Raw genomic sequence first — 26,957 nt, 5'->3', positions numbered from 1 at the left:
AAGTGCTTTTAATATGGAATATTTACTGTTCAAATGGCACTTGGCCGAGCTCAAAAAATGCCTGTCTTGTGATAACACATTGCTTTCTCACAATACGTCTATTGTCATCCAGAACTGGTTCAAGAGCCCTGATGATATCTATCTTGTAAGGTAAACTGTAATTCAGTGGAACTACACTTGATAAAATCAGTAAAAGCTCCAAAGCTAGAAGCCTTACCTGGACGTTATTGTGTTTGCCCGGTGTTATCAGCTTCAGCAATGTAGTGTATAAGGTTTGGACGTGCTCTGTTACCAGTTGATGAAATTTTTCAGCGGTATCTTTCAAAGTACTCAGCGCCGATACTTTGACATCTGCGGTTGGCAATTCCAGTGCTTGTAGCAATAGTGGCAATAAATTGCCCATATAAGGTTCAATAATCGTTTTTGGAATTTGCTTTAGAATCAAAGAGAGGCCGGTCAAGTAGTTGGATTTTGTCGACAGGTCGGCGCTGTTCTTGTAAAGATCTACCAGTTGAGGGAACATCTCGCTAAAGAACTTTTGTTTGTAAAGCAATTTTGTGTTGCAGTTCCATGAAATACCCTTATATCTGTTCATTGGCGTTATATCTATGACGAACACCTCAAAAAGCTTGGCTGCGAAAACTCCCACATCTTCTCTCCCTAGTTCCTTAATCAACCCACGTTGAAACTTGACACCCATCGGTGAGTTTTTCATGATGAGGCCTTTGCCAATCCATGTAAGAACTTCCAGATTAACGGCGGAAGTGTCATTCCAGTTGGAAAATTCTTCAACAGTCGATTCTTTCAGCCATTTGTTAACTAAGACCATAAGCAATTCAAGGTAACCTAACCTTTCTAATTCAGACATTGATAGGCTGTTCTTCTTGAGTAGGCGCACTGTTTTCTCAAAAAATGAGGTTGATTCCTTGAAATCACATTCTTTATTCAAAGCACCTAAGATTTTGACAAACGGCAACACACCACGGTTGGGCTTTTCAAAAATCTGTAGGTCCTTGTCGAAGAGCTCTGTGAATCTCACTAATTGTTGTTGATGGGTGTCTAAAGGCGTTTTTAGTTCGATGAAGAAAAGGACATTAGATAAAAGCGTCAGGATATGATCTTCCATTGTTACCGCCGTAGTATTAGTCATCATATCGAGTAGCGGAGCCTCAGTGGCTTCTTTGATGGCCGACGCATCAGTGTCTCTAATAAGTGTCGCATTGTTAGCTAGTAAAGTGTAAAGCGATGAAGCCAGTAAAAAGCAGTAATCGCTGGTACCCTTGTGTGACGCAACAATTTTTAATTTGGCAGAAAGGCCGATAATACTCTCTTTGACCAGTCGGTGCTTTGAGTTAGTGAAATCTAATATGACCTTCAAAATATTCTCCTTTTCAATGGGCTCATCTTCTCTGAGAAACATTTTATCCTTTGAATCAGATGGTAGAAGCTGAAGCAATTTCTTCAAAGACATCTCGTAAAGTAAATCCTCTTGGAGGTCGCCAATGGTTTTCAGTCCCTCTAGGCATGCATAGTAAATGTTCTTGTTAGTGTCTGTGAGTATGGTTTCCGTGAGATATTGAATAATTAAAGCCATCTCATCTCTGTTCAAATAATCTCTCATTTTGACCAATTTTGTGAATTGGATAACTGACAACGTCCGTACCGTGGTCTCGACCTTGGAGGTACCAGTCAAAGCTTTACCTAGAATCATCAAAATTTCGTCTTGGAATCCTGCTAGCTTATTCGTGCTCCTGGCTTGCGCATGTAGCGTGTTGTCATCATTGAAAACAACGATGTAAGAATCGAGGAAAAATGACAAGTTCATCATGACCAACTTCAGTTTAGCAGTTTTAGAACTACTCTTCAAAAATAAAGGCAATGTGTTTTCAATGACTTTATCAAATGTAACCGTGTTGGCACTCCCTATCGCTGCCAGTATGCTACAGCTTTGACGTAGATCCTTATCATAGACGAAGTTGGGCTTCAATTCCTCGAAAACGTGTGAGAAGAAGTTGTCAAATGCCCCCACATCGAATACGCTCAGTTGTAAAGCGCAAGATTTTATAACATCCAGCGCCGCTTGATAGTTGTTAACGTCTGGGGATCCACTTTCTGCATTTGATATTGTAGTCTCTCCACCTTCGTTATTATGTATGATTTCGAATTTGAGTGCATTCCACAAAGGAAGCCAGTTCTTGAGTAACGATTCTCCTCCAAAGTTGTCGATACATGCCTTTAGAGTCAGCAGTGTGTCATTCTTCACATTGAAAGAAGATGCCGTAAGTTTATCGATCAGGTTACCAAATGCATCCTCGGCAAATTCAGGCGTCGCAGATATAGCGAGCCTGAGTTCCAGCTTAAGGTCAGAGTTCGAAATTTTATATGGATCATTCTTAGGTGGCTTGAAAGTAATGGGAAAATAACAAAATAATACATCAAAAAGCTCCTCTTTAAACTTGCTGATGTTCTTCAGTGTTGATGATATTCTACGATTCAATTTGAACGATATTAGTAGGTTACGAGGATCTTTCTCGCCATTGGCAACATGGAGGAAACACTTGACATAACCGTCTGCGAAAGCCAGATCTGAAATCAACTTCGATTCATTCCTCACGTAAATATTTGACATGCATTGAAGAGCAAAGAATCTAACCGGTGCCAAAAATGAGCTGGGTTTATAATTCTGACTCAGGTGTTTGACGAGGTCTTTGGTGTTGTCTAATGAGATGTACTTCATCTTTGCCAATGATGACAGTCCAGAGTAAGCCTCTTTACTGAGCTCTGTATCTTCGAGCTTTGACAGATAAAATGAGAAGATCACAGATACTTCGTTCTTAAGCAATTGGTCCTCCGGTAGCTTAGTCAGAACGCTTGACAAGCAATAAAGTGCTTTCCTTCTTTGAGAAGCTTCATCGGCTAGCAAATGCTCTTTCAGGGCGACAACAAGCTCCAAAAGCTTGATGCGCTTTCTTATAACACTCTCACTCAAGTTCGACGCTATTTGATCGGCCTTTTTATCATTGATGTCCACATTAGCAATGAATGAGATAATCGCTGTCCCCAAATCCTCTGATACTATTAAGCCATCCATATTTAGTGTCTTTGTTTTGTTAGCTAGGTGGCGTTAGGGTCCTAGAAAGTGACTAAAATGTCGATTGGCGCCTCGACGAAATAGCCCGAGACTACACTTATACAAAGCTTTTTAGAATAATACAACGATAAGCCCTGATAATTCCAAACGAGTCTTTCGTCGATGCTTGCTATTGAATTTAGTTAAACGCTTTGCTTTACTCAAACGATGATGAGTAACTACGTTGAGGGATACTAAGTGTATTATTTTACTATGACCGATCAGCGTATGGTGCGCCCTGAAAAACGCCCTCCTTAACCTTCTGTTAGACGCAAGATCTGGTACGTTTCTAAACTTGACCACTCCAGATCATTGTCAATGAGTTTCCGGGGCTAGAGTGCTCAAGGTTTCTTGACAACCCTAGACTTCTGTGGAGCAATGCTCCCGGTGCGTTATATTGCTAAAAGGCCTCCAAAAAGCGGCCGCCACTCGCTTCCTTGCCTATTGATCTCTCTTGCTTTGTACGGCTTGACTCTTCCATGTTCGAGTGATACATCACAAGGGATAACAGGTATCTTTGATTTTGAAATGTGCGGCACGATGCCCAGATCGTAGGTGTTCAACGAGCTCCCCATAACATTCCACTCGGTCGTGACAGTTTTTGTTTTAGTTGTGAAACGACTTTGAGAAAGTAATGAAAGGTCGAAAGCCTGGGGAAGGGTCTTGCTGATAAACAGTCATATGCGCACTAAATGCTCGATTATTTAGCACTAATACTTAAATTTTGATTTAGCGATTGCTAACTCGGCTACTAAGAAACATATTTTCTAACACCTTCCAGTACCAGTGGTATAACCTTATACTTCGAAGGGAAAATTCAACTCCCTTTACTGCCTAATACTTTATACATTAAAGGATTTTATAAGAATTTATAAGAAACGTTTCCGACAGAAATAAAAATATTTGATGTATTTAAATGGCTGTATGGCTTGCCACATCAATTTATTTGTATTCAATGCCCTAACTTTTATGTTTTGTTCAGTTTCGTGGGTTCTTGGAGACCGAGAGTTTGGAATCGACGAGGAAATCTTGAAAGGTAACTCGAGGCCGGGTAAAAATGTGCCAATGGTAAGGCGCCTTGGGGATACCAAGTGAGACACAGCAATCAAGTCAATGAAGAGCTAAGGCAGGTCTCAACTGATGCTTCTTGGATAGTCCGTTAACCTCACAACCATCGCACAGAGGTTCGATTTTACTTCGAGACGGGCGGGACTTCTGTTTCATTTATTGTGTAGCGTTGTTAACATAGCAGATCAATTTTGCCCTAACAAGGCTGGAACAAGACATCTACCTGCACAAATAGGGAACAGATAGATCAATGAATTCTGCATTCACATTCCCAGCTCAAGCAAGCGACTCTGGGTCGTTCAAGTTCCCCGTATCGAACGAAAGTGGGGTCTCTATGCCACTGAATGAATCTCAAGAGTCAAATCCTTCACAATCACAATCCAACATACTCATTCAAGCGTTCGAAAGCCATATTAATGAACCCCCTCCAATAATAGATATACCGCCACCACTAGAAAGTGTGGAAGATATCGTACAGGTGGCTCCTGTAGTTGAGCCTAACCGTAATGATTTCAAGAAGGCCGCAGAAGAAGGTTTCGTACCGGTACAAGATACACCTCCGGAACAAATAGCGGTAATGAGAGCTACGGAGACTAGTAACAACTCACTGGCTGAAGAATATGTTACGAATCTTCGACAGCAGATGGCGACCGATTGGAAAAGCACCTCGGAATACGCTCTCCATATACTTTTCACGAAATTTGTTCGACATGCTGAGAGCAAGCTCAACTTGTGCTTGCAGCACCCTCTGGTGTCGGAACCACCAATAGTGGATATTCTAGGGGAAGGCGTAGATCCTGTATTCGATAAAATCATTGAATCATTAGGGCATATTGCGAAGAAGAAGCCCAAACCAGTCATCGATGCTATGATGTTTTGGAGGAAGACGAAGTCTGAGATAGCGGCTGTGGCTACAGAACTAGTAGAAAAACTATTGAGCGAATATGAAGCTGAGCGAGTGAGGCCCTCGCTGAACAAAAATCCAACTATGCCGAGCATTACACCAACACACAGCAAGACATTAAGTAATGGGAGCCGATTCTCCCATAAGAGAAATAACTCTTCGAGATCTTCAGCCGGGAGCAGGGGCCTGACTGAAGGGCATCGCCTGAAAGACTTAGGGACTCAAATAGAAAATGCGAAGTCGGCAGCATTTCAGGCCGATCGAAAATCCCTGATAAGCATATACATCCTCTGCAGAGTACTGATAGAGATCGTCAAGCAGGCTTCGGATGAGGGTGACGAAGATTTGAGTGACAAATTAGAAGAAATAGTGTTCACACAGCTCAAAACAACTGACCCTTTGTCTATATCGTCCAGTATCATTAAGTCATCGAATTGGAACTCGTTTGCCGAGTTGTTAGGATGGATGTCAGATAGTAAATTTCTGTCGGTCAGCGACAGATTCATCGGGGACCTGGAGAAGATACCGACTTATGTCAATAGGGATTTAGAACCAGGTGTCCACCTGCTCATTTTGGGAATGAGATACTTACGTCTGAAAAACTACCCACTCGAGAAGTTTGAGGAAACGGCCGACTTTATCAAGAGCATTGCGAAATTCTTCTCTAAAGCTGAAAACATATCAGTATCTCTGGCTTATGCAGAGGTCATAAGTCAGCTTCTTTTACCCTTGGCCGGGTCTCTCACAGCAGAAGTCAATCATCCTACCTGGGTGGAGGCTATGAATACTTTGCTGGTAAGCGCAAATAAACTACTCTCGGAGTCAAAATACTGGGCTAGTGGTTTCAAGCTCACTGTTGCTGTACTCTGTGCTTCGCCAGCCGAACCTTTCTCGCAACATTGGGTACCATTAGTTGAGAAGAATGTCAAGAAGATTAGGTACAAAGAATTGAGCGCTAGGGTCTTATTCGTAGTGGGCCTTTCACGGATGGTATGGGTTTACCTTTACAGATGCCCTGAAACCCTGAATAATACTACAAGAACCCTGAGTAAGATACTGACGTTATATTTGAACCACAAGAAGAAGGAGAACTGGATTACTACCGATTTGGAGCTAATCAACCCTCTTTCTGATGTACTTGTAACAGTTGGGTACGCTCATCCAAATTTCTTGATGGAGAATGCAATGATTCCATTGATTAGAAATTCCTTCAATGGTTCAAATTTAGATGGCATAAACTATGAAAAACTCATTTTGGCAATCAATACTTATCGTGGACTTCTGATGACAAATAGTAAGCCTGAGTTCCCGGAGAGTGATAGCCGATATTATGATTTAGGGTTAAGCGATATATCGATTAAGAGAACGGAAGCTCTTACTTTGAATCACGAAGAAATTTGTGGCAGCATTTACACACTCTTTCTCATCCTGGATTCAAACATTGGTTCCGAGGTCTGGTCACCAGAAAATCAGCACAAGCAACCTTCAACACCATTTGAGAAATTCTCTTTTAGTTTCAACAACGATAACAGCAACAATAACAACAGGAATCTCAACATAGCATTGTTTGCTACTTTGATAGAGACAATTCCCAGTTGCTTGTGCATTTCGGTTCAAGTTCCCTTCAAGTCAACCATCGAGATAATATCAAGGAACGCCGTTCATGCAGATCTACTAATAGCCACCAGCTGTCAGAATGCGTTGAAAGCTTTAGCCTCAAAGAAAAATCCTTATACATTGATCACTTGGTTCGCCAAATACTCCTTTGATTTTGATGAGAAGACCCAATCGAGTTATAATATGTCTTATTTGTCTTCGTCGGAGTATAGAAAGTTACTTATTCTCTACGTGGAACTACTGGAATGCTGGCTCGAAGAATTCCAATCGAGCAACATAGAAGAAAAGCAGCGAGAAACTGGCTTGGATGGCATCACATTGGAGCCAAACTTATCAAATTCTGGGGAAGCGAACGAAACTGAAATGTTAGAGTGGAAAAATACGGTCACTGTCATTGAAGAAGTTGAAGGGAATGGGCTGTTCTTTTTATGTTCTCAGGATCCAAATATCAGGAAATTGAGCATACAAATACTAAGAATTATATCCAAGTTTGACAAAGCTATGATGGAAAAAACTGTCAAACTGTCTAGAGGACATTCTCGTTCTTCATCGCGCTTTGCTGCTGACAGCGGGACTAGATTGGTTGATCTTTTAAATGAGTGTGATTTCAACGATCTAATAGACTCAAAAAAGATGTTTCTAAGCGTTGTCGAGAGATCAAGAATTTCCAAGTTGAACTCAAAGTATAAAAAGGGAATGCTCATCAAGCTAGCTGAGTCTGACTATAGTGTAGATGCAGCACTTTGGCTTAGAGTTTTCCCAAAGCTACTTTCCGTCATTTTCGAGTCCTGCCCTATCACGATGGCCCTTTGCCGCTCAATAGTTTGCATCAGATTGGTGCAAGTTCACGAGATTATACTACAGATCGCCAGCAAAGGTGATTCTCGATATCGAGAGGTCTCGCCAGAAATTGTCGCGAACCAGTGGAAGCTCTTTCTTATTGTGGCTTGCACTTCATTGACGTCTACCAACGATCAAAAGCTTCATATACCTACGTCAAATCTGCAGCATGGAAGAAAAAAGAGTCAACAGATCTTCACTGTTCAGCATCAGAAAATCAAGTCAGCAACCTCTATCTTTAAAATGGTACTACCTCTTCTAAACTCCAACAGCCCAATTGTGAGAGAGGCGATTATAACCGGCCTAAGCTCAATGAATGTTAACATTTACCGAGCTTATATTGAAAACATAGACAAATTTTTGACAAGCTGGAAAGTGTCAAGTTCAAGTAATCAAATGAGGGTAGAGATGTTCCATGTTTTGACAATTTTAACGAGGTTTTTACATGAACCAACAGTGTCGGAAGATCAGTGGACCCTGAAAAGGCTTTCGGATATTTTAAAGCATGTGAAGAAGTTTCTTGAGGAGGATACAATACAGTACGCGTACGCTTACCAGCCGCTCAGAAGTTACTTTGCTGACTTTTTGAAGAGCTACTACGCGGTGATCAAAGAGGTTGGGCTAGCAAACGAACTCTTCCCTTTTCAAGCTCGGGCATCGTGTTTTAACTATCTGAAGGAGTGGTGTGGATATGGAGAGCGTGCTTACGTTGCTGAGGAAAGATATAGTGCCATGATAAAAAGCACCGGGACAACAGCAGAGATACGCACGGCGATGACGGCCGGAACTAGAGTTTCTAAAGAAGTAGGCTTGAAAAGACTAGCCTTAGAGACGATGGTCGTCTTGTGCTCTGATCCGATTAGAGAAACACTTAAAGATGTTCCTCATATGCCTATTGTGGTCTCCTTCGACACTGCTGGGCTGCTCTCTTGGATCGAAGCACTTTTCAATGCTGAAAGCGAGGTCATCAGAGCTATCGGGGTTCGTGCATTAGAGAATCTGCTGGAGAAAAACAGGGAGAATGCCAAGATCTTTCGTGACGTGGCACTACAATGCGTCTCTATCCACAGTCGACCTGATGTCGGCAAATTTTACTTCACGACATTGTGCAAAGTAGTTTTGAAAATGGACGACTTAATTCTGGAAGAAAATGAGTTGGTATCATTGGGGTTGTGTGGCCTTGTTTCTGATAAAGAAGATACAAGAAGTTACGCAGTTGACCTTCTATCGGCTGTTGAGAGTCAGCTACACAATTCCTCTTACACAAAAGTTTTCAAAGAGAGGTTAGCAAGTAGTTCAAAGGCTGTCTACAAATCCACAGCAAAAGAAATTTCGAGCATATTTGCAGAGCTTCTTCCTCAAGAGATTTGTTCCGAAATCTTCTCCAATTTGGTGCGGGTGTTGAACCTCTTCCAGTTTGACGTTAAGAAGGACCTGTTGATTTTGATGGTACCATGGGTCAACAAGTTTACTCTAAAGGCGATTGATGATCCTGAAACTTTCGTTGCTTTAAACAACCTATTTTACATCACGATAGATCTGAACGACGAATTGCCCCTGGAGGTGGAACAATTGTGGATATCATTAGGCAGAGGAAATTCGTTTCAAAACATTCATGTATCTTTGGAGTATATTATGACGATGTCGATAAACCATAGAAACCCAGCATTTGTCCAGCAGGCGAGGGACGTGGTTTTGTATCTAGCGAATGTACCCGGCGGCATTGGACTCGTTGACTCGTTAATTCAAAATCTTGAGCCTAAATGTATGATTCCAATGACCAAGTACCCTTCAGTCGAGCCGCCAAACACTGAAGCTTTTCCTTATGTTGCCAATATATGGGAACGGCTAAATTATCATGGTAAAAGCATCACTTTCTCGAAGGCTCATCTCTCAATCATCTTTCTGGTCAACTTGTCAACCAATCCGTCAGAAGCTTTGAAGGAAAACATTCCTACCCTGCTGCATATTTCCATTTGCTTACTTGACCATTACATGCCCTTAATACAAGAGAGCGCTTCTAAAGTCCTATGTGAGTTAATATTCAATATGGCGCCCACTCATGAGAAATCAGACGAGACAGTCGAATTGCTCCGGAGCAAACACAATTTATGGTCTTATGATAATCTGTTGAAGGACAAAAATGGTGCAAGATCTCCTAAGGCTATGGACGCATTAGCACGTAATATTCTTGCGATCTTCTCGCAAGTCGATGGGTTTCATATTGAGTGGCAAAAGATTTCGCTGAAATGGGCTACTACTTGCTCAGTTAGACATGTAGCGTGCCGCTCTTTCCAAGTTTTCCGATCTCTGCTGACGTTTGTCGATCAGGACATGCTGCGTGATATGCTGCACAGGCTATCTAACACTATTTCTGATGTTAGCCCCGATATTCAAGGTTTTGCGATGCAAATTCTTATGACCTTGAACGCAATAACGGCTGAGCTGGATGCCGCGGATTTGATAAACTTTCCTCAGCTGTTCTGGTCTATTACCGCTTGTTTGAATAGCATTCACGAACAAGAATTTATCGAAGTCCTTTCATGTTTCACAAAATTTTTATCGAAGATTGATTTGGACTCACCTGACACTGTTCAATGCCTTGTGGCCACTTTTCCATCCAACTGGGAAGGAAGATTTGATGGCTTGCAACAAATTGTTATGACAGGTTTAAGATCAGCCAACTCTTTGGACATTACATGGAAGTTTTTGGACAAGCTGAACTTGCTGCAAGACAGCCGTATTTTAGCGAACTCAGACTCACGCCTATTATTTGCTTTGATTTCAAATCTACCAAGGTTTTTGAACGCCATGACTCGTAAGGATTTCACTAGCATTCAGGGGGCTGTTGATTCGATGATTAGCTTATCTGAAGCATATAAGCAACCCTCGTTATCCAGATTGATTGACTCTCTTTCCAAAAACAAATTTAGGTCCAAGAAAGATTTTATGAGCCAGGTGGTGAGCTTCATTTCTCGAAATTACTTTCCTACTTATTCAGCTCAAGTTTTGGTGTTCTTGCTAAGGCTCCTGTTGAATAAGGTAGGTTGGGTAAAAGTCGAAACAATGGAGATACTCAAGTTCATTTTCCCATTGGTTGACTTGAAAAGACCTGAATTTACTGGTGTAGGTGCCGATTTAATCTCTCCGCTTTTGAGACTGTTGTTGACTGAGTACGAAGCACAAGCCTTGGAAGTGCTTGATTGCGTTACGAATGTCTCAGGAAGTAAAATGGACAAGGATGTTTTAAGAATAAGTATGGGGAACAAGAATTTCAAAAGTAATAGCAACGTTACTACCACCCTCTTCGGTATCCCAGAGGAGAGTGGTTGGTCGGTTCCTATGCCGACCATGACTGCAGCCACAACTAGACATAATGTACATGCTGTGTTCATGACGTGTGCCGTGAATGCTGCAGGAGAAGAGTTATCAGAGCAGCCTGTCTCAATGGATGATATCGTCGAATTTCATGCCGATACTGATTACGGGCTTGGCAGGACGGAAACCAATGACTCACTGTCTCTCGCAGAAGAAAAAGATGCTTCGTTAAGCCACATGTGGGCCGAACTGGACAACTTGGATAGCTTCTTCACAAAAGATGCGGTCGCTGCCTCCGCTGTACCTCATTCTGGTTTAGGGATTCTTCACGATCGGACCAATTCTGTTGAGACCACTCAGACGGAACAGACTTCCACTCTTGAATCTGCTCCTCAACTTTATGATAAGAAGGTTTCAGACATCTTGAATGGAAGCTTAACGAAGATACCATCTAACGTTTCTTTCAAGAAATCGCTCGCAGATTCATTTGCTGCAAACACACCGAATGAAGGATTGGTGCGTGAACCGGGGTCAAGAAGCACGTATCATAGCCCTCAATTATATTGTGATGATTCCGCTACACCTCGCTCTAAAAACTCTAACATGCTAAAGTCACCTACAAGCTCAGTGCTTGGTGCTGTCTCAACTAACCGTATTAAGGCAACTGAATCTCCACAAGATAGTCTCTTTAGATTTGAGGGCTTTCTAAGAAGTTCACAAAGAAATGCTAGAAGGAAATGGCAGTATCATCAACACCACCAGCAACTATTATCACAGACCATTCATGAACAAACTCTACAATCGCCATACGAATCAGAAAATGTTACTCCACCTTTAATGACGTCGTCTGCTTCTCCTGTGATGCCTACTAGCGCATCTTCTGCTTTTAGCACGAATCCTGATGCTTTCAGGGGTAAACAAGGTACCTATAAGCAGACGACAAGCAAGTCCGGTAATGTGAAGCAAAGCAAGTCACAGAAGCATTACCATTTGCCGCATTTCTCCAGCAATAGGTCGTCAACTAAAATGACCAATTCAAGTGGTGGCGACCCCGAACAGAAATATTCTAGTTCTCAGCTGCATGACTTTTAACCGTCATTACATTACTTCAGGATATATATATATATATATAGTTCAACAGAGTATGAAAGACTCACAATATCCCAAATTTTTGATGGTCTACGTACAGTTCGTTATATGTATTCATAAGTTTAAGAGAGATAGCTACGTTTTCAACCTCATTGTTTGGCGTTCTTTTGCATAGTCGCTTGCTGATCACCATTTGGTTGAGACATGTAAGGAGGCAAAAACCTTCCAAATAATTGCACATCCAACTGATCGAAAACGCCGGGAACGTAAGATTCAGATTCTAAAGGCTCGTTCTTACCTTTCGTGGTCGTCGTGGAAGGGTCAGGCTCACCAGACATGGACAGCTGATCGTATCCTTTGAAAGAATTGTCTGGCATATTAACACCGCCAAAAATCTCTGGATTGAGTCCATCAAACATGAAAAGGCCATCCAACCGGGTTGTGTCTGATTTCAAAAATATGTCGTTCTCATTTCCGGAAAGGTTTGAAGTTGCTGCTGTATTAATGGTGTTGACACCGCTGATCGTCTTGGTAGATTTATTTGCAGCATCTTCAGAGGTCTCGGAAGGACTCTGTGTATTCTTCGACTNNNATAGATACCCAGGTAAGTCGGGGCCGTAATAAGGCTCAGTATTGTAAGGGTCAACTATTTGTTGAGGAGCGACTGTTATAGGTTGTTGTAAGTCCTGTTGTACTTGTCGACCCTGAACTGTGCGATCTGCTGCCTTGCCATGAATCGCAGAGAGCCTAATTGTCTTCGAGTTCAGTTTTTCAAATAGCTTGTTTAATAAGTTGAAGGTTCTATCTGCTGCCATACTGGAATCTTTGAGTTGAAGCAGAACGTTTCTACCAACTTCAGCGTCCTTTAAAATCGCTTCATATTCAGTTGTACTTGCCTTGTCAGTTGGACGTGCTTCGTGGATATAGAACAATAGTCCTGCCACCGAATAGAAAATAGTATAGCTTCCATACCAATAAGAGCCAGTTAGTAAATTTTGGCGCAGCATGTCTTCTGCCAAGTTTACAGCGGCCCGTGCAACGTCAACTGAATTTCGAGCACGTTGAATCGACAATGAGTCGGGACTGTTGGCTACAATATTTCTCGATAGGTAGTGAATGAAAGGTCTGTATAGGATCAATTGAACGTGGAAGAAAGACAGATGTAGCAACTTGTTTGCCGTTTCGTATTCCTTCGGAACATCTTTTATGCCAGGAATTAACTCACGCGGTAGGCCATCCAACCACTGTCTAAGCTTCAGCTCTAACTCGGTGACTACCTCGTGACGGATAAGATTATTCGTTTTCCTGATCGGATATAACTCCCCTACAATGACGTTTAATATCATTATTAATTTTGTATGTTGATTAGCGATCTCTGCACTGGAAAGTTTGCCCTTTTGGTTTTCTGGGAAATACCCTTCTTCTGTAATGTTTTCATCCGAAAGTTCGATGGGCAAAGTTTGATCGAAATCGTTGGACGAAATAGATCTAGGTAAACCTAGCATGGCATTTACATAAACGTCCAGCTTGTAAATTGTGTAAAACAACCGTTTCCTCATTTCAATTTCAATTGGAGAGAATCCCGAATCTGGAGAGACCGATCTATGGAGCCCTTCTCTAAGCGCGCTTCTCATAGCGACACCTATGTAGGCGTAACATGTTGATAACCTCGCAGAACACTGCAAAAAGATGAATAGCATCAGAATGGTTTGAATGGAGTTCAAGTCTCGAGCGTTCGTAATATCTATCAGTTTCCTTGCCGCGATAAAGTACTTATAACCTTCATCTTCGAGAAATTTATCTCGAGCAGCAGCATCTTCTCCTTTATTACTCTCATTCTTGCCCTGATTATCCTGAGTTTTGTTCACATCCATTGACTTAGAGAACAAAGCGCCGACGGCCATTGTCGAATAACAAAGAGGCAAGAACTGCATCTGGTTGTGGGTATAATTCTGTGGGTCCGTCTCGTAAAGTTCGTCAAACTGTTCAATAAAACTTGGCCTATGGTAGAAGCGAAGTAGAACGCAGCAATGCTCCCAAACATTCTTCAAGAATTGTAGAGCTATTGGCTTCGGCGGTAGTATGATTTTAATCTCTCTCCCCATCTGTGACTGAATGGAACCATCAATTGACTCTACAGCTTCGGTATGAGCGCTTCCTAAGCTCCCGTCCGGCGAGGTAGCCATGGAAGATCGCGGTGTCGTGTCACCAGCGATCAAGTTATACTCTGTCACTGTATCGCTCAGTATCGAGGACGCATATTGAGGATTCGCGCTAAAATTACGGTATATTTGAGTGAATGTGGGAACATCTAAGGAGTCGATATCGGGAAGATTAGGTAAAATGTCATGAAATAGCTGTTTGTATTTCATTAACTGCGACTGCATCTTTGAGTCCTTCCCATACGGCTTCTTGATTGCTCCCGCAGTTGTGGTTGTCGTCGAAGACACCGGAATATTCAGCGAAGATCCACTACCGTTCGACGGCCCATGTGGACGTTGTTGATTCGCACTTTGCGGCGATTGAGTTGACGCCGATGTATTACTTCTCTTAGTTGGTTGGTTATAGGTACATTCATATGAGTAAACAGTGCAATGGATACATGGTTGTTGCCCATCACATTTCACCTTCTTTTTTCGGCATTCATCACAGGCCCTAGTCACTCTTCTTCTCTTATTTTGCAGTATTTGTTGTTGTTGGTCACCCATGGCTCAAACACCTATTGTCTTTGTGACAATGCTCCAGAATGATTCCTATTGCTTACACTGATTTAAGTGTAATTCTTGGAGACGCCATGCAGAACTTTTCAGCGTTCTTCTATTACAACCATCCACGATGAAATTCAAACTTCCCTATCAGACTGTGGCGCGTTTCTTTTCGGCACAGAGATGTGGCCGCAGTAGAAATGAGCGCCGGCCACAATGGTGCTGCCACACGTCGGAGGGAAGATCCTAAGCTTCCTGCCCGATGCAGACGAACAGACACAAACGGACAACGCGGCGATAAGGTTTGAAGAGCTGAAAATCATACCAACTAAACCAATTCAGATTTTCACTAATCTCTAGAACAGAATTGTAAGGCAGGACTCTCCTTGCTTTTCTCCCACCTCATAGTGGCTACTTCTAAGTGTCTGATGAATATTATTAAAAGTGCCAGTATCAATGATCGTGCTAACGGAAACTCGCTGATCAGGTGCTGGATTAATTCTTGAGCAATTCACTTAAACTCTCCTCACACTCTAACTTACCCAGCAGTAAACCTCGCTAGTTATAGGTCAGCGGTCGTAGTATTTGAGCCAATTCAAAAGAATGTTGAGGTCATCAGGGTGCGGAATAAAATCATTTTGACTGACTGTAACCTCCTTTTCATTGTTGTTATTGACCAAGTTCATAAAACATGAAAGTCTTGTTAAGGTGGCAAAATCGTGTTTATATATGGCCGAAGTAGGCGGCTATCTTGAAGCGGAAAGCGGAGACAGACCCCTGATTAATGGGACTGATTTAGCCGCTGGGAGTACGCGCGTCTTCAAGAACATTCAACACCACTTTACAAGAATTTGAACCATGTTGAGAATGATTAGCTACCCATAAAATATAGGTCGAATAAGATGAATGGGTCAATGATTAGATCGACCTGGACGTATTGCGAGCTGAAAGAAGTGCAGAACTTCGAAGGATGGGCCCTACTCTGAAAATTTGTTTAGCCTCCACAGTGAAGTAGATTTGGACACACACAGGTTGATATCCAAACTGATCAGTATTGTCGCCAAGTCCTCAAAACGAAGCCCTAAGATGTCTTGTTAGGGCTTGGAATGCCGAGCTTGCTTGTCGCCAATAAGGGGAATCGCTGAAGAATTGATCAAAAAAAACAAAAAACCTCACATCTCCTCGGAGAGCGAGGGAAAAGAAGAGAGGACCTTTTTCATCCCATTTGCCAAAAAATTGCACTTCTAGTTGTTTTCTTTTTGAAGTGTAAACAAACAAACAGAAGCTTACGAAGAGTAAGGTGAGAAGACCTTACATACAAACCCAAAAAGTTTCGCTGAAATCATCAAATTGTGGATGCGAATATCCTTCAAGGCTGAAATACTATTGTGAACAACTCTGATAGCTAAAAGTCTATTCTTCGGAGACCGTTGTATTTCAAAATAAGACTGATTGTCATCCCATGGGAGTGAAAGAAGTAATCTGAGGTTATAAGCAAGAAATTTGATATTTTGAGAAAGAGCTCTCTTTAGGCACAAATGTCGCACAAAGATATGACTGATAGCGGTGTCAGTCATAACACTGACCACGTAAATGCGATCAACGTCAACGCTTATAGTCCACAGCAACATCAGGGGCTCATCAACGCTGTCATCTCGGTTTTACAAACACCAGAGCAACTCACTATGGTGTCTAAGCAGTACTCGAATGAACGAAATTTGGCGACAGAAGTTCAAGCTTATGCCAAGATTTCTGGTAGAGACTGGACATATTATGTGAAAGGATTAGAAATATCTATTGGGAGAAATACTGACAGCGTTGCAAGCTTGGCTAATGTGGATACAAAAAATGGACCATCTCCAATTGATATCGATTTAGGACCAGCCAAAGTGGTTTCTAGGAAACACGCAGTGATAAAGTTCAATATGCAACATGGTGGATGGGAATTGTTAGTTTTGGGTCGTAATGGAGCTAAAGTTAATTTCAAGAGAGTACAAGTGGGTCCAGCAGCACCACCAGTGCTATTATCATCTGGTACTATCCTTGATGTTGGAGGAACTCAAATGATGTTTATCCTTCCGGAGCAAGAACCGTTTGTCTCACAAACGTGTGTAAATCATTTGATCCCAAAACTGGTTTCACGATATGGTACCAACCTAGAAAACCATTATAGCCGTAATGACGTCAATGCATTGCTCTATGATATATTAAAGGAATCTGACTACGTGAAGCGCCAACCTCCTCCACCACAGCAACAACCTCAACACCAAATAAGAACTTTTAAGATGTATGGGAATGGTGGCACCCACAATCGGGAATATAACCAAGGTATGCAGATAGACGCTCCTCGATACATCAATGGTGAAGCCAATCTTCCTGCCGCTGGAGGATTTCTACATTCAGGTGCAGCAAACGACGCGATCAATCAAGCCAATTCAAACCCATCTTACCCAAGCTCCAATGCGTCCGTATCTCAAATGGGTTTTCCACAATCCCTAGATTTCGCCTCCGACTTATCCAGAGATGAGAACAGAAACGTGAAACCACCGCATTCTTACGCTACAATGATTACTCAAGCTATTCTTTCCACCAAAGAAGGTGTTATCTCGTTGGCAGACATTTACAAGTACATCTCGTCAAACTATGCTTATTACAGATTCGCCAAGACTGGTTGGCAAAATTCCATCAGGCACAACCTATCCCTAAATAAAGCTTTTGATAAAGTTCCAAGGCGACCAAATGAACCGGGAAAGGGTATGAAATGGAAAATTAGCGACGATTATCAACGAGATTTTTTGAATAAGTGGAATGCAGGAAAAATTGGTAAAGTAAGGCGTGGCTCATCGGTCGCTAGACAACTTCAGCTGCATTTGTCGAAATATAACTCTTTGCCTTCACAGGTGGAGTATACTCCCGAACACACTGTCATAAAGCAACAAAATATGCAACAAAATATGCCACAAACTGCAAAGATTATAACCCATGCAGACCATGAGCAATCTCAGCATCAGTGGCACTCACAAATGGAGTCCGCTCTATCTGTTTCTCCAGAAGCTCCTTCTCCAATACCGTCACGACAAAATATACAGCATTCAAGCCAGCAACAGGACCAACAACAACAGCCGCCATTTCGCCCTTCGCATTTGATGCCACCGCCCAATTCGGGACCTCGAGTAAATCAAAACCCTACTAATAATGCACTCGTGTCTTTTAACAACGCATCTTCATCTACTGTCCCTGGTACTTCATCCGGTGGTTCATTTTCGAGCGCTGCCAGGAAAATTACACCAATTATTACAAATACCTCATCAGCACCTCAAGCATCTCCCACTCACGGTACATTATTACGTTCCCCAACCAAGGCTTTTCATATAACAGCCATGGAGGCTTACACTCCAGAACGCGGTAGTGGGCAGCAGAGCAGGTCACCAGTCGCCAATAGCGCTGAGGCAAACTTCCCTGAACAACAAAGTAAAGAGAGCAAGGTTGGACACAACGATGGGAACCAAGATAACTCCGGTGGTCCAAAGAATGATAAGTCACAGGCAAATAGAAGCTCGCCAGGAGTCTGGAATTTGTTGCAATTTAGTTCTGTAAACAACACCCCTGCTGTTGTGAACAATAACGATACCAAGAATCTTAACTCGCAGAGCTCTGAGAAACAAGCAATCGGTAATCATGGAGCAAGAGATTTGGACACAAAGGATGTTGCTTCATCGCCGTTGAAGAGACACCATAATCAACATGGTGGCAAAGAGCTAATTTTGGATACTGATGGCGCTAAAATTAGTATAGTTAATGATTAACGACGTTCTCACTTGTATAAATTTTGGCTGTCATAGATATTTTTCAACTGGGTAAAAAAGTGCGGTTTGATCTTTCAAACATTCAAAAGGTGCTCCGCGATGAGATTGACACTTTAAGGGAAGGACCCAAACGAGTTATGGACAATACCGATTACTCTGAGTTGAAACTTCTTTCAATATGGCAGTCGCCTCCGCAGAAGAATCTGGCTAAATTTGTGCGCCAGATTATCGGCTCGTTGAACAATCGCACATTGTACTACATTGATGCAACTAATTCCTTTCCCTTACAGGAGTTCCAAAAGATTATAGCTGTTGAGCAAAAAGAAGTCTACGATCGTATACGAATAATCACCTGTCTTGATCTTTCGGAACTATCAAAGACCCTCAACCAAGTGGTACAAGTCCTCAATATTGATAAGATTCAACAGCAGCAACGGCGAAAAGAAAAAGACGGTGAGAACACAAATGTTGAGATACTCCTGATTCTAAATGGCTTAGAAATCATGTTTCGAAACACACAGATGGAATGCTCGCCAAGTGAATCGCATCTTTTATTAAAAGACTTGTTACTCAAACTGAGAACTATAGCCAACAATTGCGAAGTAGGCGAACCCATGTTAAGGACAGTCCTAACATTTCCTAAAGAAGAACTTTTAAAGTTCAATTCCTCAAATTCACAGTCTCATGGCAACAAACGCCTCAAGAGCACTATCACGAACGCCAACACGTTGGCTGAATATGTAGCCAAGTTCTATGCTGATGAAATAAAGTAAATATTTCAGTGGACTGTTAATCTGACACCCATAACCCTTGGTATTCACCATTGCACCAAAAAATTTTCATTTTTTTGATGAAAATTAAAAAAAATGCTTGGCTTTTGAAAATGTCTGCGTCTGCTTTGGTTTTCTAATCTGCTAGGGTTCCACCTAGCTTCCAACCTGAGTAACCTATCGTCTCTGCCTAGCTCTTCCTCCAGTTCCGCCCAGCAAACTCTGTTCGACAATTCGCTAGGCAGAGGCTGCGCCCAGTGAGTCCCCGTCTAGTGGAAAACTTCCTGTGGTGTCGTACTGGGATAGGCAGGTGAGCGTTAGCGATGCCAGCCTGGAAGGTCGCAATCAGGTGGAGAATCATCCTCACATATCAACAGTTTAACCAGAATATTTCAGATAGAGGCCTAAATTACGCTTAATTATAATTTCTAGTTGTTCGACGATAAACAACCAACCAAAAGAGATGTCTACTTTCGAACCAGTTGTTGTTATTGATGGTACGTAATATCACAGGAATACAAGAATTGTCCCAGTCAAGAGATTAAAATCAGGCGCCATTGAAATGGAGTTCAAACAATTTTGATAATAAAAGCAGTGGTAAAAATCTGCTAATTATAATGGGTCTCCAAGTGTTTGATGGTGCCGAAGTTTCTTCCATGGGATTGATCGGTTTAAGAAGAATAATTTACTAACTGAAACTGTTTTATTTTAGGTAAGGGCCACTTGTTGGGTCGTTTGGCTTCCACTGTTGCTAAGCAACTATTGAACGGTCAAAAGATCGTTGTTGTTAGAGCCGAAGCTTTGAACATCTCTGGTGAATTCTTCAGAAACAAGTTGAAGTACCACGATTACTTGAGAAAGGCTACTGCTTTCAACAAAAACCGTGGTCCATTCCACTTCAGAGCCCCATCTAGAATCTTCTACAAGGCTGTCCGTGGTATGGTTGCTCACAAGACTGCTCGTGGTAAGGCTGCCATGGAACGTTTGAAGGTCTTTGAAGGTGTCCCACCTCCATACGACAAGAAGAAGAGAGTTGTCGTTCCACAAGCTTTGAGAGTTTTGAGATTGAAGCCAGGTAGAAAGTACACTACTTTGAGTAAGTTGTCCTCCTCTGTCGGCTGGAAATACGAAGACATCGTCGCTAAGTTGGAAGAAAAGAGAAAGGTCAGATCTGCTGAATACTACGCCAAGAAGAAGGCTTTCAACAGAAAGGTCACTGCTGCCACTGCTGCTTCTGCTGAATCTGAAGCTGCTAAGAAATTGGCTACCTTCGGTTACTAAATTTAATAATGATAATGTCTTGGTACCACAATACATCATTTTTATCTCCCGCTCTTTCTCGTTTTTGACTTAGTTTGCTTACTATGGCATCCTAAGGAAAAGACGAACCCCATTGGTATACTATTGTGTTTATACTTACTCATTTGTACCTTAAGCAAAAATTAATACAATTTTTATCGAACAAGTGTACCTTGAGTGATCATATGTATCTTTATATGCAGTTTTTCAGATTCTCGTATATACAAAACGTTATGCAAGTAGAAGGTATTGCACGTAAGAGGTTTGCTGATAAACCTTTGTAAAATCCCATTGTACCTTCAGCTTCGAATATAGATCGTATTAGTTTCGAGAAAGTGTACTGTTTCCGTTGAGCCTCAAAACTTTGTAAATTAGATTTCAATAATTGAAATGGATAAACAGCTGTTACAGAAACAACTTTACTTATCGATGAAATAACAAATGTTTCTGTAATTTTCAAATTCTTATCTTGATTAACCTTTCCCTCATAATGTCTTAGCGAGCTGAATCGGTGCTTCAAAGTGTCATACATCATAAAATATATTGCACCTTGAGAAACTCCGAATAAAGACGGTATCAGCCCTCTCCATAGTCCACGAGCTCCTTCTTCTCGTAGTAACTTCTGAATACCATCTAAGGTTGATTTATATGAACTTTTCTCACGACTATTTGTGGACATTATTCTTGTCTTTATAACCCATATAGGATTGGTAAGAATGGAAGTTAGTGCCCCACTGATGGCACCTGAGGATAAATACATCAAGGGCGTCAATTTGGCATCTTTCCTCAATTCATCCTGACCTGCCTCGGCTCCTGGCGTATAAAGTCTGTATGCTAAGTCCTTGCTCACTCTGTAAAGTCCAAAATAAAGTGCCCAAGCCGTTGCATTACCAAACCAATTGATCCCTAAACCACGGTACGCTTCTTTAACTATCTGTAGACTCTTCCCCTGTCCTCCTTTCAATATGGAACCTATAACATAACTGTAGCCCAGATTATTCGCATTTGTAGCTAGTAGTTGTAGTCTGATCTTAACCAGGTCTAATGGGTGGACCACCAACGTTGTTATTGAACCAGTTGCTAAACCTGCAATAACTTCCTTCTGTAAAGGAGTTAGATCAAAGGCCATTTGGTCTGATACTTAGTTGTTCAACGTTTTCGAGCTAGTACGAGGACCTTAAGTTGGATCGGAATAAGAGTTTTTGGCTATTTGAAAGAGAGCCTGAAGTAATATTAGTGTTCAGATGGTCATAGCTACTCAGAAGAGTACTATTATTATTTAACACGTAAACACAGACACATATATACATGGCTATTACAAAAAGATGCAATCCAGGAAAACAACTTTGGTTGTAGGGCATTAGACTTAAACACTTGGTAGTGGGGATAGCAAATTCAGCACGTTAGGCCTGTTTGCGGTATGTGCCCAACCAAGGTAAAGAATGAAAGGAATCCAACCGTAGTGGGCCACTGTGTGAGTCATGTTGACGATCTTGGAGATACGTTCTTTAGATTCGTCACTTAGAATGAAGGATGGGAATAGCGCCATTTTGAAGTTTATTCAAGTACGTTTTTGTTTGTAAAAGTTGAATAACTACTATTGACATCTAAATTCACAACTATTCACATATTTAACTTGCAAAAGTGCTGAAAAATGGAGTGTCGTGACTTATGATGATAATAAGCTCAGGATCACAAGACATGATGCTAGCAGAATATGATTATCCATTGATCTATTTCATTCAGGTTTAACTATTTGTATTCCTGGTTTTTCTTATAATTTTATTTTAGACGTAATCGCAGGTAAGATTGATTGCCCATCTTACAATAGCAACTCTAGTGGATTCTCGATAACGGCCTTCAATTCTTTCATGAATTCACCGGCTCTTGCACCATCGATGGTTCTGTGATCGAAAGAGCCGGTGATAGTCATCTTGTCATCGAACGAGATACCATTTTCAGCACCGGCGTCTTCAATTGCTACCCTCTTTAGGGTACCGATAGCCAAGATTGTGGATTGTGGAGGATTGATGATGGCGGTGAAGAAAGAGACAGCGTTGTTCATACCCAAGTTGGAGATACAGATGGTACCTCCTTGGAACTCCTCTGGAGTCAATTTGTTTATCTTGGCACGGGAAACAAGTTCCTTAACCTCAGAAGAAATCGAGGACAAACCCTTAGCCTCGGCGTTCTTGACAATTGGAGTCAATAGGCCGCTTGGAGTAGCGACAGCCACGGAAACATCGACGTTCTTAAATTTTCTAATGACACCTTCTTCTGCCAACCAGTAAGCATTGGCTTCTGGGACTCTTCTAGCGGCAACGGAGATAGCCTTAATTAGGATATCGTTGATCGATAATTTGTATTGACCATTTGCAGATGCGTTCAAGGACTTTCTCAATTTCAACAATTTGGCGACAGAGATATCAGAAGAAACTAGGAACGATGGAATACTTTGGGTAGATTCTAATAGACGCTTACCGATGATACCTCTCATATTAGAGATTTCGACATCCTCGTAACTTGCAGTAGCAGCTGGAGCAGTAGTACCTGCACCTGCAGTAGCACCAGGTGCCTTCTGCAAGAAAGCTTCGACGTCAGCCTTGGTGATTCTACCATGAGGCCCAGTACCAGTGACTTTCTTCAAAGCAATACCTTTCTCCAAAGCGATAGTCTTGGCCAAAGGAGATGCAAAGATTCTGTCGGTAGGAGCAGAAGACTTACTGGCCTTCTTCTCTGGAGCAGCCGACTTGGTTGGTTTCTCTTCCTTAGTCTCCTTCTTCTCCACTGGTTCTGAAGTAGGTTTAGAAGAGGATTCTTCGACTTTGAAATCCTTGAAAGCGGCAACATCGGACTGTTCTTCAACGTAGACGGCAATAGGCTTGTTCACAGGAATATCTTTGGTACCTTCTGGAACTAAAATCTTGGCCAAATATCCTTCCTCTTGGAATTCGAAATCCATCTGAGCCTTATCAGTCTCCACCTCAGCGATCACTTCACCAGGGCTCAGCTGGTCACCCTCCTTCTTGACCCAGACAGCCAAGCTACCTTGCGTCATAGTTGGTGACAAAGCTGGCATACCAATAATGGTATGTGGAGGGTAGGAAGCATAACATCTTAATTGGAATTGATTTCTCACAGTAGACACCAGTGAAGCTCTGGTAACTCTTGGGATAGCTCTCAGTAAGGAAGACATCTCTGCAAAAATCGATATGTGAACGAAGGGGAGCTAATCTTAAGTCCGCACAACAATCACTGGGAAGTTAAATACAGTCCTTGAATAACAGGGAAACGGATAAATTCTCTTGAAGCAAGTCCTGCTAAAGATCAAAGAATCACGATTCTTTCTTTGAAATTGTAATAAACCTTGAAACGAAACAACAGTTCTTGGTGGGTCTGCTCCTCACCGACTTCCTTCCAGTGAGCCACTCGACTTCGCTCCGTTGAAAAAACAGTACGTCGTCGCTCAACACGATTGTCTAATCGGACCTCTAAGTACGATCAGGACGTTCAATTGGTGGTTGTGGAGACAATTTGCTGAGCTCAATTGAACCAGTTATCCATGGTTATGATGGCTTCGTCGTTGGGCGATGAGCGAGCGGCCCATTGCTGTGCCATGTTTTTCTTGGAGCTGATAAACTGTTCTTCCCACTCGACGCGTGCGCTTCCCGTAGACTCGTTATCCATTAGGGTCTGGCAGGTTTGCCAGGAGAACCTTACCATTTCATGGGGCCATCCAAATAAAGGTGATTGATTGCTACGCAGCCATGCCGTTGTCTTTGGGTCCGATGGATAACCTGAACCGATGATCTCTTCGGGATTTCTTCTCGAAAGGTCAACGATGATATCTCTTGTCACTTTGGCTACCACACTCGCTACACTTACCACACAGTATAGGGAATCTGCCTTTTTCGCTACTGTGAACTTGACGCTTGGAAATCTTTGCTCAAGTTTCTTCTGATACGATGCTGGTTGTCCCACGGTATCCACGTAGACGTGATCCAGCTTGACACCTCTGTCCAAAACGCCCTGGATCAGCTTCATTGTCACATCGTGCGCTTGTTCATTCAGATTGTAGTTTTTGGAAGGCGGGAAACGGAACATACCGCCAGAGATATCCACTGGTGTGATACAAGTTGTCGCATAGCCGACACCTGTAATCTCATTATTGTAGATCTTGCTGAAGAGATCGCGACGAACTGGGTCGGTCAATTTCTTGGAATCATCGAAAGCATATTTAGGAATCAGAACAGTATCCTGGTACTCACGAGTACAGAAGCTAATACCATAAACCATGGGACCCATTACTGGACCACGCCCAGCCTCATCGACGCCAAGTATCACCGACGAGGATTCTGTAACTTCCTGAGGAATTGCAGAGTAGAATGATCGCGTATGGATTGAACCTAGAGTTTGCTGGACAGTTGGCGGTAGATCAGACATTAAGGAGTGGTCTATTATTAAGCGATTTGTTAAAGATGTTGTTTTGCCGCGTTTTAAAGTTTTATATCTGATTGTTAACGTGTCGCGCCGATCTTTTTTGATGTTTAGTTCTGAGATGCGATGATTCACGCCGTACGTACAAGATATGTTCATTGTCTATTTACATCATCGAGGCAACCGAAGGAAAGAACCTCTTCTAAGCGGTCTTTATTGAGTAGCAACATGCACAGTCTATCAATACCGAGACCGAATCCACCTACCGGTGGCATTCCCCATTTCATAGCGTCTACGTACTTTTGATCGACGCTGAGAGATTCTTTGTCCTTATAAAGCTGATTAGCCATGTTTTGTTGTTGGAACTTCGCCAACTGCAACTGTGGGCAGTTTTCTTCCTCGTACGCGTTTATATACTCCCTGCCTCGGATAAATATCTCGAATCTTTTCGTAACAGTAGGATCCTGAGGATGAGTTTTAGCCAAAGGTGACATTACCGCTGGGTGGTGGTAAATCAAAGTTGGCAGCAAAGAGTTACAATAACGCTCTTCGATGTAAATGGATGCCAGTTTATTGAGGATTTGCTGTGGTGACAGATTTGGTGGTAACCCCAAGTCCTTTGGCAAGATCGCATAAAGGGCACTTGGATCGTTGAGATCTATGGTTGTCAAATCGAAGTTGAGTTCTTGCGATAACGTCGGTATGAACTCGACTCTATTAAATTTCCACTCGGTTTGCTGTAATTCTGCGATCAGCGCTTCGATGATTTCGTTAGAGTGCAGTGGACGCAGATCGAGAAGAATACTCTTTAATAATTGTTCTGACAACGCGATCAGTTGTTCCATGGAAGTAAAGCTCTTATAAAATTCCAGTGTGGTAAATTCAGGGTTGTGCACTGCATCGACACCCTCATTACGAAACACTTTACCAATTTCATAGACTTTATCAAGTCCACCAACAACCAGCCGTTTCAACCACAGTTCCGGGGCGACTCTGAGCTCCAAACGATTGGAACCCTCGGGCAGAGCGGTAGAGCGCGTTGTGAAAGGCTCTGCAGCAGCTCCATTACTCTGCGATGACAAGATAGGAGTCTCAACTTCCACAAACTGGCTGTTGTCGAGAAATTTACGAATCGAACGGATAATACTGTGCCGTAGAACCAATGTTTGCACACCGTTCACTTGATAATCGACAACCCGATTTTGGTTGATCTTGGATGAATCGCTTAGTCTGGGCGGCAGAGGCATTTGAGCACATGACAAAATACGCGGCAGCTGAGTACACTTTAGCGAAAGAGTCTTTTGTCGCTGAGAAACCCCAGGATACCCTATACCCTCAACATAGTCACCAATCTTGAGAAAACGAAGATCAGATTCGAACGATTCCTGATCATCAGAGTCCACTTTTTTAAAATTAATGATCAGTTGTAGTGATTTTTCACCACAATTATCATAAAGATCAACGAAACAAATCTTCTTACCCGAGAACCGGATATTCTTAATTCTACCATTGACACTACAGCTCGATTCGGGATCATCTGCATCCACATGAGAATATTTGGCTAGAAATTGTTGGATCGAGACTGGATTCTTCGATAAAGGAAGCGCCGAAAGAGATGGATAAAATTGACCCAAATTCTTCTCTATAACATTATTCCTCTGAGTAAACTCAAGCCTACTGGCATCAATAACCGTATGATGACAACGAACTAGCAACCGACGCAACATATATACCGAGATGCCCTTCAACTTCTATCCTACTACTAGTAGTACACACTATAGGTGAGAATAAAGTTTCATCAGTCATTAAAAACGGGTACCCAAGATCATACACTACCTACACTACTAAGAAAACTACCCAGAGCCAAGAAATTTACGCCAAGTCAAGATAGAAATGTATCTTCAGCTAGGTGTTATGATGGTTTCCCAGCGAGATCCAACGTACGGTAATTAAACAGCACGTCCTAGACCCCAA

General features: G+C 42.1%; 11 protein-coding genes across 11 annotated transcripts; 4 read left to right on the top strand and 7 right to left on the bottom strand.

Moving 5' to 3' along the window:
• Positions 1–22: 22 nt before the first annotated feature.
• On the bottom strand, positions 23–3,091 carry MET18 (Met18p; the record flags this gene model as incomplete). Its single annotated transcript, XM_003680502.1, has 1 exon — positions 23–3,091. One exon carries the CDS (start codon positions 3,089–3,091, stop codon positions 23–25), a length of 3,069 nt encoding a protein of 1,022 aa, XP_003680550.1.
• A 1,357-nt stretch (positions 3,092–4,448) lies between these two features.
• TAO3 (Tao3p) lies at positions 4,449–11,969 on the top strand (the record flags this gene model as incomplete). The annotated part of the gene is made up of 1 exon (XM_003680501.1): positions 4,449–11,969. The coding sequence occupies one exon, from the start codon at positions 4,449–4,451 to the stop codon at positions 11,967–11,969; it is 7,521 nt and encodes a 2,506-aa protein (XP_003680549.1).
• A 146-nt stretch (positions 11,970–12,115) lies between these two features.
• Positions 12,116–14,674, bottom strand: ASG1 (Asg1p; the record flags this gene model as incomplete). The annotated part of the gene is made up of 1 exon (XM_003680500.1): positions 12,116–14,674. The coding sequence occupies one exon, from the start codon at positions 14,672–14,674 to the stop codon at positions 12,116–12,118; it is 2,559 nt and encodes an 852-aa protein (XP_003680548.1).
• Positions 14,675–16,209: 1,535 nt separating this feature from the next.
• On the top strand, positions 16,210–18,477 carry TDEL0C04470 (forkhead family transcription factor FKH1; the record flags this gene model as incomplete). The annotated part of the gene is made up of 1 exon (XM_003680499.1): positions 16,210–18,477. One exon carries the CDS (start codon positions 16,210–16,212, stop codon positions 18,475–18,477), a length of 2,268 nt encoding a protein of 755 aa, XP_003680547.1.
• Positions 18,478–18,614: 137 nt separating this feature from the next.
• CSM2 (Csm2p) lies at positions 18,615–19,250 on the top strand (the record flags this gene model as incomplete). Its single annotated transcript, XM_003680498.1, has 1 exon — positions 18,615–19,250. The coding sequence occupies one exon, from the start codon at positions 18,615–18,617 to the stop codon at positions 19,248–19,250; it is 636 nt and encodes a 211-aa protein (XP_003680546.1).
• Positions 19,251–19,710: 460 nt separating this feature from the next.
• On the top strand, positions 19,711–20,528 carry RPL16B (60S ribosomal protein uL13; the record flags this gene model as incomplete). The annotated part of the gene is made up of 2 exons (XM_003680497.1): positions 19,711–19,744; positions 19,960–20,528. The coding sequence occupies 2 exons, from the start codon at positions 19,711–19,713 to the stop codon at positions 20,526–20,528; spliced, it is 603 nt and encodes a 200-aa protein (XP_003680545.1).
• Positions 20,529–20,739: 211 nt separating this feature from the next.
• On the bottom strand, positions 20,740–21,675 carry FLX1 (flavin adenine dinucleotide transporter FLX1; the record flags this gene model as incomplete). The annotated part of the gene is made up of 1 exon (XM_003680496.1): positions 20,740–21,675. One exon carries the CDS (start codon positions 21,673–21,675, stop codon positions 20,740–20,742), a length of 936 nt encoding a protein of 311 aa, XP_003680544.1.
• Positions 21,676–21,912: 237 nt separating this feature from the next.
• TOM7 (Tom7p) lies at positions 21,913–22,095 on the bottom strand (the record flags this gene model as incomplete). The annotated part of the gene is made up of 1 exon (XM_003680495.1): positions 21,913–22,095. One exon carries the CDS (start codon positions 22,093–22,095, stop codon positions 21,913–21,915), a length of 183 nt encoding a protein of 60 aa, XP_003680543.1.
• A 273-nt stretch (positions 22,096–22,368) lies between these two features.
• Positions 22,369–23,742, bottom strand: LAT1 (dihydrolipoyllysine-residue acetyltransferase; the record flags this gene model as incomplete). Its single annotated transcript, XM_003680494.1, has 1 exon — positions 22,369–23,742. One exon carries the CDS (start codon positions 23,740–23,742, stop codon positions 22,369–22,371), a length of 1,374 nt encoding a protein of 457 aa, XP_003680542.1.
• Positions 23,743–24,089: 347 nt separating this feature from the next.
• On the bottom strand, positions 24,090–24,989 carry RNH201 (ribonuclease H2 catalytic subunit RNH201; the record flags this gene model as incomplete). Its single annotated transcript, XM_003680493.1, has 1 exon — positions 24,090–24,989. The coding sequence occupies one exon, from the start codon at positions 24,987–24,989 to the stop codon at positions 24,090–24,092; it is 900 nt and encodes a 299-aa protein (XP_003680541.1).
• Positions 24,990–25,138: 149 nt separating this feature from the next.
• MSK1 (lysine--tRNA ligase MSK1) lies at positions 25,139–26,710 on the bottom strand (the record flags this gene model as incomplete). Its single annotated transcript, XM_003680492.1, has 1 exon — positions 25,139–26,710. The coding sequence occupies one exon, from the start codon at positions 26,708–26,710 to the stop codon at positions 25,139–25,141; it is 1,572 nt and encodes a 523-aa protein (XP_003680540.1).
• Positions 26,711–26,957: the final 247 nt, after the last annotated feature.

Source organism: Torulaspora delbrueckii, chromosome 3, assembly GCF_000243375.1.
Source record: "Torulaspora delbrueckii CBS 1146 chromosome 3, complete genome".
NCBI lineage: Eukaryota > Fungi > Ascomycota > Saccharomycetes > Saccharomycetales > Saccharomycetaceae > Torulaspora > Torulaspora delbrueckii.
This window is presented reverse-complemented; position numbering and strand designations above follow the sequence as displayed.